Source organism: Sceloporus occidentalis, unplaced genomic scaffold (assembly GCF_023333645.1).
Source record: "Sceloporus occidentalis isolate IW3139 unplaced genomic scaffold, rSceOcc1.0.p SCAF_2, whole genome shotgun sequence".
Classification (NCBI taxonomy): domain Eukaryota; kingdom Metazoa; phylum Chordata; class Lepidosauria; order Squamata; family Phrynosomatidae; genus Sceloporus; species Sceloporus occidentalis.
In genome coordinates this window covers 264,547,252-264,560,914 of record NW_028316982.1, presented here as the reverse complement: position 1 = coordinate 264,560,914, position 13,663 = coordinate 264,547,252, and the positions used below count along the sequence as shown (strand labels likewise).

General features: G+C 45.4%; 1 protein-coding gene across 2 annotated transcripts in view; it reads left to right on the top strand.

Moving 5' to 3' along the window:
- Window positions 1-13,663, top strand: part of DDIAS (DNA damage induced apoptosis suppressor) — a 35,479-nt gene that overhangs the window by 14,321 nt on the left and 7,495 nt on the right. Inside the window, exon 6 of one of the 2 annotated variants that reach the window (XM_089512933.1) lies at window positions 4,382-4,437. In XM_089512933.1, the coding sequence (XP_089369059.1) occupies window positions 4,382-4,437 (56 nt within the window). Of the gene's footprint in view, window positions 1-4,381; window positions 7,177-13,663 lie in introns of those variants that run through there. The other variant, XM_089512932.1, reaches the window with a different exon arrangement.

Genomic DNA, 13,663 nt, shown 5'->3' with positions numbered 1-13,663 from the left:
CTAGCCACGAGGGACAGGGATCGAGAGAGCAGGTTGTCTTCCGAACACTTCCGAGGATCTTGTCCACATCATCGGTACTTACCAACTCAAACCGATCCAGTTTAACAAAGTCCACGGAGGCTCTGGATGCCTCTACCCTAGGTTCTGCCTAAATGTCAGCGTTAAGATCTTCGCTTATCCGAGAAGTTTTATCCGCGAAGAAGTTATTAAATTGGTCACAGCAGGCCTTAGAAAGTTCAAGGATCTGGTTCAGGGCAGGAGGGAGCTGAGTTAGCTCCCTGACTACCCTGAACAACTCTGCTGGCCGCGACTCCGCGGACGCGATACGAGCACCATAGAACAAGTTCTTTGCTGCTCGTATCGCCTCTCCGTAGTCCTCTAACCGTTGGGCTAGGAGAGTCTTGTTGTCTAAGCGAAGGTGTTTCCGCCAACGGTACTCTAGCCGTCGCAGCTCCCGCTTCCTTGCCCGGAGATCTTCCGTATACCAGGGCTTACGTTTGGAAGCGGGTCTGAGAGGGCGCTTGGGAGCGATCCTGTGTATAGCCCTCGAGAGACCGGTATTCCAAATACCAGTCAGGGCATCAACAGAGTCGCCGTCACTTCCAACCATGTGTCCCTCTAGGGCTTCCTGGAACCTTTTGGGTTCCATTAGCCTTCGAGGGTGGACCATCCTAATAGGTCCACCACCCCCGGGAGGGATCTGGGTAGAGACCTTGATGTTCACCTCAACCAGGAAATGATCCGTCCATGGCAAAGGGGAAATATTAGCTATTTCCACCCACGGATTTTCCACATCAGAACAAAAGACCAAATCGAGAGTATTACCCGCACAATGCGTAGGACCCAAAATCAGCTGGGACAGGCCCATGGCCGCCATGGTATCCATGAATTCGCGAGCCGCACCGGGTGGAACATAGCTGGCCGTGAGGGAGATGTTGAAGTCACCCAGGACAAGTAGCCTGGGCGTCTCCAGCATCAGCTCAGCGACCAGCTGTGTCAGCTCGTTAAGGGAGTCCGTTAGCGCACGGGGTGGCCGATACACCAACAGAATCCCTAGACTGTCCCTCGCCTTTAGGGTCAGGTAAATACACTCGATATAGGACGTCTGTCTGATGTGGTTCCTGGTGAGGGACATGGTGTTCCTATGTATCAAGGCCACACACACACCCCGCCCACCTAACCTGGGCTGGTCCTTCACCGAGAACCCGGCAGGCAGGGCCTGAGCCCACACAGCATCCCCTTCAGGCCCCAGCCAGGTCTCGGTAATGCAAGCCAGATCGCAACTACGGTCCTCCAACAGATCGTGGAGGATGTGGGTCTTGTTATTAATCGATCTGGCATTGCACAGGAGCAGCGACAGGGTTTGTGGCACGGTTGGAGTGACCCTCAGGTCCCTTGGGTTGAGAGGGGGACCGGAAGGGGAGATAGATATGAAGCATCGATCTCGCCTTCCCCTGGAACGCAAGTCCCTCCTCCCACTGCCATATCTCCCCCTGCCCCACACGACCTCAATAGGAGCTCCGCTCAAGGTGATGTTATCCCCTTCCTCCCCAGCCCCTACATCCCCCACGTCCATATCCTCCCCCCACCCTACACCAGCAATTTAAGGAGCAGAGGTTAGCCACCACAGGCATCCTCTGCTCCAAGCTAAACCACAGCCTCCCAGGCCCCGTAAAAACTGCGCAGCTGCGCAGTTGCGCAGTCCCGCTGCGGTGCTCCTTCCGTCCGTGGGCGGCACTCCCAGGGCGGTGCGCAGATGCGCACCTCCGACACCCCGGGAGGAGGCCGCCCGGCAGAAACGCGGCTTGGCTGCGGAGTCCGGCGAGGAGGCAAAGGGGGGCGTCCTTTTTTGGACGCCCCCCTTTTGGAGCAGTTCTCTGACTTAAGAATGGTGAGCACTGCTTTGATGGTTTTGCAAATGTACTTGCTATTGCTGTTGCTATGATGACCCTAATAGCAATAGCATTTATATTTCTATGCTGCTTCATGGTGAACTGAGCACTTTCTAAGTGGTTTAGAACTTGTAAGCCAGTTGCCTCCAACAAGCTGGGCACTCATTTTACCGCCCTACGAAAGGGTGGAAGGCTGAGAGGCTCGACAGACCAGTGTTATACGCCAGCACAGGTGGCATCACGGCATATCTTCAGCGCAGCATTTACATGAGCTGCGCCAAAGAAGGAGCGAAAAGCCGCTGCTGATAGGGTTCCCTTTCTGTGACACAAAAAGGAGCCTCTTTTTGCAGCTTCTTTTTGCATTGCAGAAAGGCCAGATCAGGGCCGCGGTGTGTGATTGCTGCAGCCCCAATCCAGTGAGGAAAGGGGCAGCATGAAGCCACCCCTTAAGGGTGGTCTGTTGAGCCCCTGAGTCAACCTGAAGCCCTCTGGGATTGAATTTACAACATTGTGGCTGCAGTACCGGCATTTAACTACTGCGCCAACCAGTAGTTAGATTTGCTTAGGCAAATCTATTATGGAATTTTCTGAGGCTGAAATAATACGACTAGCCCAAGATTGCCCATTGGGTTTTCATGGCCAAGCAGGGAACAAATCCTGATCTCCAGAGTCCTAGTCCTACACTCAAGCCACTACACCACACTGGCTCTCCCAGTATTCTCACTCATCTACGTTAACGTCTGCATGAAACCACAGAATGGAGTCAATATTATTATTAATAGGCCACTAGGAGTGTGTCTTTATTAGCAAACTAACAATATGCGGTTCTATTTCTCATTATCACTGCAAGCAGGTGTCATTGTACTGAACCAAGGCATGGCCTTAACAAAAGATGAGAGCAAACAAACTGAAGCTTAGTTGTTGAGAGATGTCAGGGTCATTGTTAATGGCCCATCTCAGCCTAGCTAAATGGGGTGCAACCAGTTCTAGATGGGTTAATACTTTTCCTCAATGAAAAGGTATGCAGCTTAGAGATTATCTTGGATCCATCATTCATTGGAGGCCCGTGTGGCCTGTCTCATATGTACTATCTTCTGTCAATTTCAGCTAGTGGTCTAGCTGTGATCATATCTGGATAGAAATAGCCCATCTTCAGTGCTCTTTCCTCTGGCAAGGTAGAGGAGATTACTGCAGTGTGCCTTAGTTTGGGTTGAACTAAGTTAAAACATTTTTGTTCCCCAAACCTTTGGGATCCTGGAGTTTTCTTTCAACTCTGTCTATTTATTTATTTTTATAATTAAATTGTTAAACATGTTTTTAAACTGCTATATTATTTCTTGATGTGTAATATCTTAAATTTAATTTATATTGGTTGTTTTTCTCTCTGTGCCATCCTATGATCTTGTGAGATCAAACAAGATATAAATACATGAATGTGTTTCCAGTGGATTCTTCTGCTGTTCTGAAACAGCAGCTTTTTGGTTTCCAGATCTTCACTGCCTAAAGTCCCAATGGATTTTACCTGTTCAGATCTAACTGGCTCTGACTGTATGACAGTCATACAGTTCTTTACTCCAAACACTTCTGAATAGGATCAAACATGACATAGTAGCACAGATGGAACTGCAAGCTTCAGGATGCATCTACACTGTAGAAATAATGCAGTTTGACATCACTTTAAGTACTGTAGCTTCTTCCTATGGAATCCTGGGATTGTGTAGTTTTACAAGGTCTTTAGCCTTCTCTGCCAAAGAGTGCTAGTGCATCAAAAACTACAAATCCCAGGATCCTGTAGAATGGAGTCATGGCAGCTAAAATGGTGTCAAAATGTATTATTTCTACAGTGTAGATGAAACCTGACTCAGCATTAAAACATCCCCATTGTTCCTGTGTTAAAAGGCTATTTAAATTGTGATATTGTTTCCTAAGAATACAGATTTTAAATAAGAGGTGTTTAATATAGAACCTCTTAATATAATGGGCTGGAGAAGTGAGCAATGAGATGCAGGGTGGTGTAGTGGTTTGAGCAATGGACTGTGATTCTGGAGACCAGGGTTCAAATTCTGGTTCATGTAAACCTACTGGGTGACCTTGGCAAGTCAGTCTTTCAACCTCAGAAGATGGCAATGGCAAACCAGCTTTGAAAAAACTTGGCAAGAAACCCCCCCAATAGATTTGCATTTCACTCCATAAGTTGGAAACAACTTGAAGGCACACAACAACAACAGGAGTGAGGACAACTTTCACTAGTGCACATTGACTTCACATTTCCTTAATCCTGTCCACTTCCTTCTCCCATTTCCTTACCTGCTACTCTGTGCCAGCACAGAGCCCAGGTATGTGGCTGCAGAAGATAATGACAAAAAGAGAACTGAGAGATGTGCTTCAGAGCTTGAGAACTTATCTCTCTAAAGTATTTGACATTGGCTTGTTCAAAACTGAGATTTTATAGTACAGAGGTGAAATGCCTTCTGTTTGTTTTCTTACAGGATTATTACAAGCCAGAGAGCACCACATCCTTGCAAAATGACTGCCAAACCAACAGGTATCCCAGAGCTATCATTGCTTGTCAAATGTTCATACCTAACTCTGGGCTCATCGGCAATACAGTTATCCATTATCTTGAGCAGCGCCAAAGTTCTTATTTCAAGCAGGGACATGGAAACATTAAGCCTCCTGATCTCTTCATGGCATTTGACCAATCAAGTAGTGAACTCAGCAGTTTGCCTGGCTCTAGTGACTTGGGCACGGCTCCATCACGTTCTGCAGATGGTCTTTCAGTTCTCTGGCCCCAGTCATTTAGGTTGACTTCCTCCCCTGTTTCTTCAGGAACAGCAGAAGATCCTATAGATCTTATTCTAAGCAGGAAGGCCTATAGTAGGCAAAAATGGGAAGATAATCCAGTTTCTTTGTCTAGCCATTTGGTCTACAACTCCCAGGAGCATAATTTGACTGCGACTAAGAGAAATGTACAGGAAGATAAGAAAAGCCATTTGTATTCTAGTCAAAAGAACTGTATTGCCATAAAGAGTCAACCAGAAAGTGAATCCTCCTTAGGAAGAGAAGGTGGTAAATTGTTACAAAACCCGCTAGAATCAGAGGAAAAGAACATGTGCAATGAAATTAGCATGCAACACAACTATTGTCTTAAAAAATCCTGCACCCATTTGCTTCATCAGAGTTATGACACTTCTCTTTGTTTCCCTGCTTCATCTTCCATTCATCTTCCATCTAGAGAAGATGCAAACTCTGAAGAAGCACCCTGGGTTTGGGATGAACTGCCATCCTCTGAAAGCTTAAATGAATTCATTGCCAAATTTGAAAGCGACAAAGCCTTGGTGTTGCCAACAAAGGTTAATGGACAGGTACATTTCCCCAGTCATGGGGCTGATGAATTCCATGGGCATTTTAATCAGTTGTTTCCCAGGCCAGGCATTTTTCATGTCAATTTGAAGACTGGGCAACCCGGTGAGAAGTTGCAGGTACTAGCGGAGAAGGTAGAAAGGCACAAAGAAAATGTTCTTCCTTGTCACCAGGTTAACTTGTTGTCATCCTGCAGCAGCCAGGAATCTCACCAAGATGCCTTTTACAGTTCTTTATCCAGTAATGGAAAGAAAAAATTGGTGTGCCTATCCCATCAACTGCCACTCCTTTTGCCTTCATCTTCCTTAATGGAAGTAAAACCTCCTCATTCAGAAGAAAGTTGTTTGAAATCTGAAGAAGGAGTTGACCAAGATATCAGTAGTTCCAAGAATTGCCATTCCATTTCTTGTTTAAAGTGTTCCAGAAAGTGCCTAGAAAACTCTTGTTTACAAGCCAGGTACACAACAGCCTGTTTAAATAGTAAAGATGATGGTATGAAGAAAGAAAAAGGAAATCTTTTTGTTAATCTAAACCAGAGTACAGAGATAACAACAATTCAGGGAGACATTTCCACTTCAGGAACCTGTAAAAAATCCAGTGGTGTTGGTGAACCAAAGGAAGAACTACTCTTTCAGGTTGATGGATGCAGTTTTAAAGGGGATGATGGCAGCTTTCTGCAGAAGTGCTCTGATAGCCATGAGCTTAGTTTCAATGCTTCAGCTGATCTCTTTGATAGTACTAGAGAAACAGAAGCCACATTGGGAAAATTAAATTCAGCCCATGTATTCTCGGCACAGGAAGATCCACTGACTAAACAGTGTATAACATCTGAATTTACACCAAGAGAGCTAAATGGTAGCTGGAATAAATCCTCTTCAAGCAGCATGCTCACTATTTCTGACTCCAAAAGAAACAGTCCAGTTGCTGGCTTAATATCTGGGTCAGAACACACCCCTTCAGGTTCCCTGGATTTCATACCTAATTCTCAGTCCACTCCCCTTGCTAGGCCTTGTCTACAAGTAAGGCTCCCTAGGGGAAAAGAATCCATACTTAGTGAATTGCCACTGAATAAATTGTCTTGGGTTGGAGCCAAATGTAAAAGACTCCGGCCTGCATTGGGAAACCCTTCAGTAAAACGACTGGTCAGCAAATTCTTGCAGTGCAGAAGGACAAGTGAAGTATCTGATTGTCAGCAGATATGGGCTAATGGTAGCCCAGCCCAAAGAGTGTCTGAAAATGTTGATGAAGAATGGATTCCCCCCTCGGAGAAAAAACAAGTACAGCCTCTTGGGATCCAGAATGGAAAAGTGTTGAAGAGAAGGAGGAACCTGGTGAGGAACAGTGCTGACTGTCCAGCCGTAGAAAAGGCTACTCTTTCCAAAAACAAAGTAAGGTGTGAGATCCCAAGGAGTCCCACCAGGTTAATGAGGGTGGAGTTATCTCCCAAAAGTCCAACAGTGCTGAGATTTGAGAGACATCCCATGTACAAAGACAATGCTAGTTGCAGGCAGATAGTGAATGGATCTCCTGGCTTCTCTGCCTTTTCAAATGTCAAATCAATCCTGTCTTCCACACCTCGTCCCATGGCTAATGTTACACACCCCATGGCTAACGTTACAAGTTGGTCTCCGGAACTGTTCACGGATAACAGCCAGCTCCTCAGCATGGATGCCATTTTCCCAACGCCATCTGCATGAATGTCAACGTTCCTTGTGTAAAATGACCTTTTTGTTAAAATTGTTTTTTGTGTTCATCATTCCCAGTCGGGAATGGGGAAGGGCTGATTTAATTTAAAAGAGGGAGAGGGTTAAATATGAACTGGCCGTTTATCCTCTCAGCACTTTTAAATAATGAATTCTTTCTACTTGGATTGAGCATTATATAACTACTTCTTAGCAAATGAAATAAAAAGTTGATTCCACCTTTGGGGCTTTGAATTAATAACCCTGGTGTGAATAACTGCTGTATGCTCAGCATTCACAGAATTGAATCAACACTGCACCATACAGAAGCAATCTTATGCTAAGCAGAGATTGCTCTGGGGCCAAACTCCCATCTCTGCTTCCCCTGTAGCCTTTGGCCTGAGTTCTGTTGGGGTACTATGCCAGTGCAACTGAAATTTGTGCTTTTGACATGATTGCCAAAGGAGAGGTCTTAACAAAAGTGGTTCCCTGGCAGCCCAACAATCTGTTGCGGTCCTAGTGGGATGCTCAGGCACAGACCTGTCACTGCTCCCGGGTTGGTCATCTCTGTCTTCTCCACAATCCCATGTGAGTATATCAGAGACACCTTCTCCCCAGCTGGTTCTTGGTGGTGTTCTGGCCTTTATTTCACTCCTAGATGGCAGATAATGCTTGTACATCCATTGGGAAAAGGTAGAAATAGAATCAGAGTTGGAAGGGGCCTTGTAGACCATCAAGCCCAACTCCCTGCTCAGTGTATGTTCTCCAGCTAGAGCAGCCCTGCACAGTTAAGCAGTAGGTAGGGGCCAAATTTAAAATAGGCTAAACTTCTTTGGGCTGCAGCCTTCAGAGTCCTGCACAGTGAGTGGGGAACAATGCAGTCCCCCTCCCTGCACCGGGCGACACCAAGCTGCCACTGTGCCCACCATTAACAGCCCTCATGGACAGAGCACATAATTGAGGCACCAGGCAGTTCTCTCCCTCAACGCTGCCTCGGTTCCGCACTCCATCTGCAAAGGTTGCATTGGGCAGAGAGAAGCAGGGAAGAAAACGGCCACTCCTTGTGAACTGGCAAAGTGCCCATTGTAATAATGGCAGCAGTTCTGGCAGTTGTTCCCTGGGTCACAGCCACCAGCATCCTGCTCTGGAGTAGACAATGTTAATGGGTGATATGATAGCCCTGTTTAAATATCTGAAGGGATGTCATATTGAGAACAGAGCAAGCTTGTTTTCAGCTGCTTCAGAGACTAGGACCCAGAGCAGTGGTTTCAAACTACAGGAAAAGTAGCATCTCAGCCTTTTGAGGAACTTCCTGACAGTAAGAGCTGTTCAACAATGGAAGACACTCCCTTGGAGAGTGGTGGAGTCTCCTTTGGAGGGCTTTAAGCATCTGTTGGAAGGGCTTCAATTGTGAATTCCTGCATAGCAGGGGGTTGGACTGGATGGCCCTTGGGGTCTCTTCCAACTATGATTCTATGATAGCAATAGCAAGTACATTTCTATACTGCTTATCAGTGCACTTAAGCACTCCCTAGGCGGTTTACAAAGTGTAAGCTAATTGCCCCCATCAGTCTGGATACTCACTTTAGCAACCTTCTCGGAAGGATGCAAGCCTGAATCGAGCTTGAGCCCTTTCGCTGGTATTGAACTCACAACTGTATGGTTTGTGAGTGACTGGCTGCAGTACAGGCATTTAACCACTGCACCACTAGGACTCCTGATCTTTGGAGGCCACCCAAAATCCTTTGATGAGATGCATGTTCTGCAGGCCTGAGCTACAGTTGGTAGATGTCCAGCCAAATTCTCATGAGGTTGTGCGCAGAACAGCCTTTCCTATTTAGAAAATATTTCTTCACAGGAAATGCTGTTTCCAGTACAGAAAAGACCACTTTCTGCACAAAACCACATGCAAGTTTTGCACAGAATAAGCCTGAAATTGTCAATAGACTTCAAAAACTGTGGTTTTTGAAGATTTTCTTGCAGTGGGAAGAAAAATGTTAAAATTGCTCATTGCTTTCTTCAAAAAGAAACTTTAGCGAAGCATCTCTACTTCAAAGCACCATAAAGTGCAGCTCTGAGTTTAACCACACTGCAGAATTAAAACAGTTGGACACCTCTTTACCTGCCATGACTCTATCCTACAGACTCCTGGGATTTATAGTGTGGTGAAATATTCAACCTGGTCTGTGAGAGAGTTCTGGTGCCTTACTAAACTACAAATCCCAGGATTCTGTAGGATAAGTGTCATGACAGTTAAAGTGGTGTCAAATTGCTTTAATTCTGCAGTGTGGCTACACCCTCAATACAACTGCTACTTGTTGGAGAGGAGCTTTACCCCACCAGGATGTCTGTTTATAGTACTGAAGGTTCCTAAAACAACTCACTGATTTTATACTACACTTCATTCTGTATATTCTTTATACAAAAGGATGGGATAGAGAGGTTGCCTTGGAACTAGTACTATTGATTGTAGCTGCTCTTTTCTATTTGTGGGGAGATTTGTTAGGCTTTAGTGTGCAGCTGTGGGAAACGAAAGCAACATCTGGAGTGCAGTTGTTTAAAAAAACATGCTTATGGAACAATGCATGGCTGATTGAGTGGAGTTAAAAATGGACTTGCCTCAACTGCATGCTTACATTTTGCCTGATGTGAGAGCCTTGAAGGCCGCCCCTTGTAGCTATCCAAAAGTTTCCTGAAAGCTTTGGTATGCCTACAACTGCTCAAGATTGTTTGCAAGGAAGGATGGCATGCAGGTCCGTAAGTGCTGCAATGATTGAGCACTGATGCATAATCTGTTAGTGAGGGGCAAAGTGGCATGCCAGTGATATACAACCCATTCAAACTATAGCACTGGTTGATAGCTGTTTAAGAACCTATAGCGAACCTCCTTGACAGGTGGAATGATTCTACCAAAATTCCCCTCCATGATTCTTAGCAGGACTTCTAAGGTCCAAAACACGCTGCAGAAATAATCCAGTTTGAGACTCCTTTTATTGACCTGGCTCAATGCTGGGGAATTCTGGGAACTAGTTTTGTGAAACATTTAGCCTTCCCTGACAGAGCATCGGTACCATAATAAACCACAATTCCCAGGATTCCCTAGCACTGAGCCAGGGCAGTTAAAGCAGTCTCAAACTGGATTATTTCTGCAGTTTTCGACCTACGAGTCCTTAGCCAAAGACAGCATGGTGTATTGGTTTGAGTACCGGATGTATGATGGCTCTGAAAAACCAGATTCAAATCCCCACTCAGCCATGGAAACCCACTCAGGCTGTGCCCACACCAGAAATAATCCAGTTTGACACCACTTTAACTTCCATGGCTCTATCCTACGGAATCCTGGGATTTGTAGTTCTGTGAGACACAGCCTTCTCTGTCAGGAGGATCTGATGCCACATGGAAATTAAAGTAGTGTCAAACTGGATTTTTTCTGCAGTGTGTATGTAGCCCATGTAACTTTGGGAAAACAGTACTCTCAGCCTCAGAGGAAGGCTATGGCAAGCCTCTGAATAAATCTTGCCAAGAAACCCTAGAACAAGTTGGAGTTAAACTTGAAGATACATAAGAACAAATATGCTGCTTTTAATAAAAAAGGAGATGGCTTTGATATACTAGTTGAGAGTTAATGGGATGCAAATGAAAAGTATCTACAGTAGTTCAATTCTCATCACTGAATTCATTGGATGGTCCTAGACAAGTCTTTGACAAGACATTGAGTATATTTACCTGACCCTGAAGGCTAGAGACAGTCTGGGGATCCTATTGGTCTACCGTCCACCCCGTGGCCTAACAGGCTCCCTGGACGAGCTGACATAGCTGGCCTCGGAGCTGGTGTTGGAGTCTCCCAGGCTACTCGTCCTGGGGGACCTCAACATCCCCTTCGAGGCCAGCTCATTAGATCTAACAGGTGCAGCTCGGGAGTCCATGGCTTCCATGACTGCCATGGGCCTGCCCCGAATAGTCTCGGGTCACCTTAATTGATTATCTCCGTCTGGGCATCGACAGGGGAAGTGTGACCCTGCTGGTGCTCTTGGACCTCTCAGTGGCATTCGATACCATAGACCATGGTATCCTGGAATGCCTGAGGGAGTTAGGCATCAGGGGCACTGCGCTCCAGTGGTTCCGGTCCTACCTCTCGGATAGATTCCAGATGGTGAGGCTGGGGGATAGTTGCTCCTCCAAGAGAGAGTTGACATCTGGCATCCCTCAGGGTGCCATCCTGTCCCCCATGCTATTTAACATTTACATGAAGCCGCTGGGAGAGATCATCCGGAGACATGGGGCGCAGTGTTATCAGTACGCCCCATGTCTCTGGATCAATTAGTTCAAAATGCAGCAGCCAGATTGGTCACCGGAGCATCGTTTTGGCCATATAACACCAATACTAAAATCTCTGCAGTGGCTGCCGATTAGTTTCCGGGCACAATACAAAGTGTTGGTTATTACCTTTAAAGCCCTAAATGGCTTGGGCCCGAGTTACTTGAGGGAACGCCTCTCCCTACACAATCTGCCCCACACTCTCAGAATAACTGGGAAGAAATCACTAGACTACGTAAATACCAGGCTAGTGACCACTTCTGACAGAGCATTTTCTGCCGTGGCCCCCAAGTTGTGGAATGATTTGCCGGAAGAGATCCGTCTCATGACCACCTTGGATGCTTTCAAGGCACTGAAGACGGATCTCTTCTGGCAAGCCTACCCACCAAACCTGCTGTAGAATTCTCACCTCTGACAGTATTGTATGTTTTTTATGAAGTTGACTGGCTGTAATGTATTGATAGTAAAGTATATATATTTTTATGCTATGTATTTAATATTGTTGAAATATGTTATTGTTGAAATTTGCTGACGGCTGTAATCCCGCCTCGATCCGCAGGGAGAGGCGGGAAATAGAAATATATTATTATTATTATTATTATTATTATTATTATTATTATTATTATTATATCCCTCAGACCATTTTTCTGATCTGTGTAGTAACCATGCCAAGAGATTACTTTGCTGGATAACAAATGGCAGCATCGCTTGACATGGCGATGCAAGGTTTGCACAAGCATGCTGGCTGTTCCTGGAGGCTTCCAGTGCTGAAATTCAAACTTAATGCCACTGGAAGCTCCCAAGTGAGAGGAAATAATACAGCTTGTGTCTGAAGTGGAGGGAAAGCTCTTTAGGTTGAGGCAGGCAAAATGGTGGAATTGGTGGCCATTTTGACCAGAGTAGTGTCTGCCTTCAAATCATTTCCTACTTATGATGACCTTAAGGTGAACTGATCATGGAGTCTTCATAGCAAAGTTTGTTCAGAGGGGATTTGCCTTTGCTGCCTTCCGAGGCGGAGAGAGTGTGACTTAATCAAGGTCATGCCATGGGTTTCCCTGGCTGAGCAGGGATTCAAACCCAGTTCTCCAGAGTCGTAGCCCAATGCTCAAGCTGCTACACCATGCTGGTTCTCCCAGAGTACTGTAGTTTTAAAAAGAAAAATCCCAAAATGATCTCTGATTTTCCTTTCAAAGGTCTTTTTACAACTTCAAAAGAATGTATGATTGGGTGGAAATTCTTTTTGCTTGTTCTCAAGGTCTGCTATTTCTATTGTTTATAATGTAATTCGATAAAACTTATTTTTTTTAAAAAAAGAAGAAAAATCTCAAATTCTGATTTAGAACATAATTCCGATCCACCCCAAACCCCCATGTTATGGAAAATACTGGCTTACCTTGCAGGATTGTGCAGTGAGGTCTAAGTCTCTCCAGTCTGGATTCCCTTCATTCTTTATCTTTGCTCTTCTCCATCTCAGACCCTCCATTCATTAAACAGTGGTGTTCTTACAGTTTCTAATCCCTTCTCACCTGCGTGTTTTCTCACACACAATTTATGTATGAAACTCACTTGCTTTTGATGATCCACAACATTCTCTGTCATCCTTTAAGCCTTGTGCTTCACAATATGGAGAACATTGGCAAGCAGCAGGCCTTCCTCTTGAAGCAGACTCAAGGGTCCAGAACAGAGCAGCTGATCAGGGGAAATTACACCAGGTTAGAGGATTTAGATCAGTGGTTCCCAAGTTTCACTCCTCCAGCTGTTGTTGACTTCAGCTCCCAGCATCCCCAGTCAGCTTGGCTAACAGTCAGGAATTTGGCAAGTTGAAGTGAACATCTGGAAACCCAGGCTTTGGGAATTACTGATTTAGATCAAGTTAACAGTGTGGCAAGGAGAGTTAACACTCCTTTTTCCCACCAGTGATGCACAAATCATACATGGACACCCATCCAGCTGCTTTAAAATGAACATAAAAATGCCATTTATCATCACAGATCTCCTATGCAAGATGCAGCTTGGCCCAAAGAAATGATCCCTGCATCTCATGATCCACAAAAGCCAGCATCAAATAAAACTTTTTAGTATTATCACCCATTATCATTGGGTGGTAGTTGTATATGCATTGTTTTTTGTCACCATTTCTGATTTAAAGCTACCTTAAGGCAAACTATCATGGGTTTTTCTTGGCAAGATTTATCCAGAGGAGGTTTGCCATTGCCATCCTCTGAGGCTGAGAGCAAGGTCGTCCAGTGGGATTCATGGCCAAGCAGGGACTCGAACCCTGGTCTCGAGTCGTCGTCCTCCAGTGCTCAAATGACTAGGCTGGCTTGAGTGGTTTGAGCATTGGACTATGACTCTGGAAACCAGAGTCCGAGATTTGCTAAGTATAAAAACTACTGGGTGGCCTTGGGC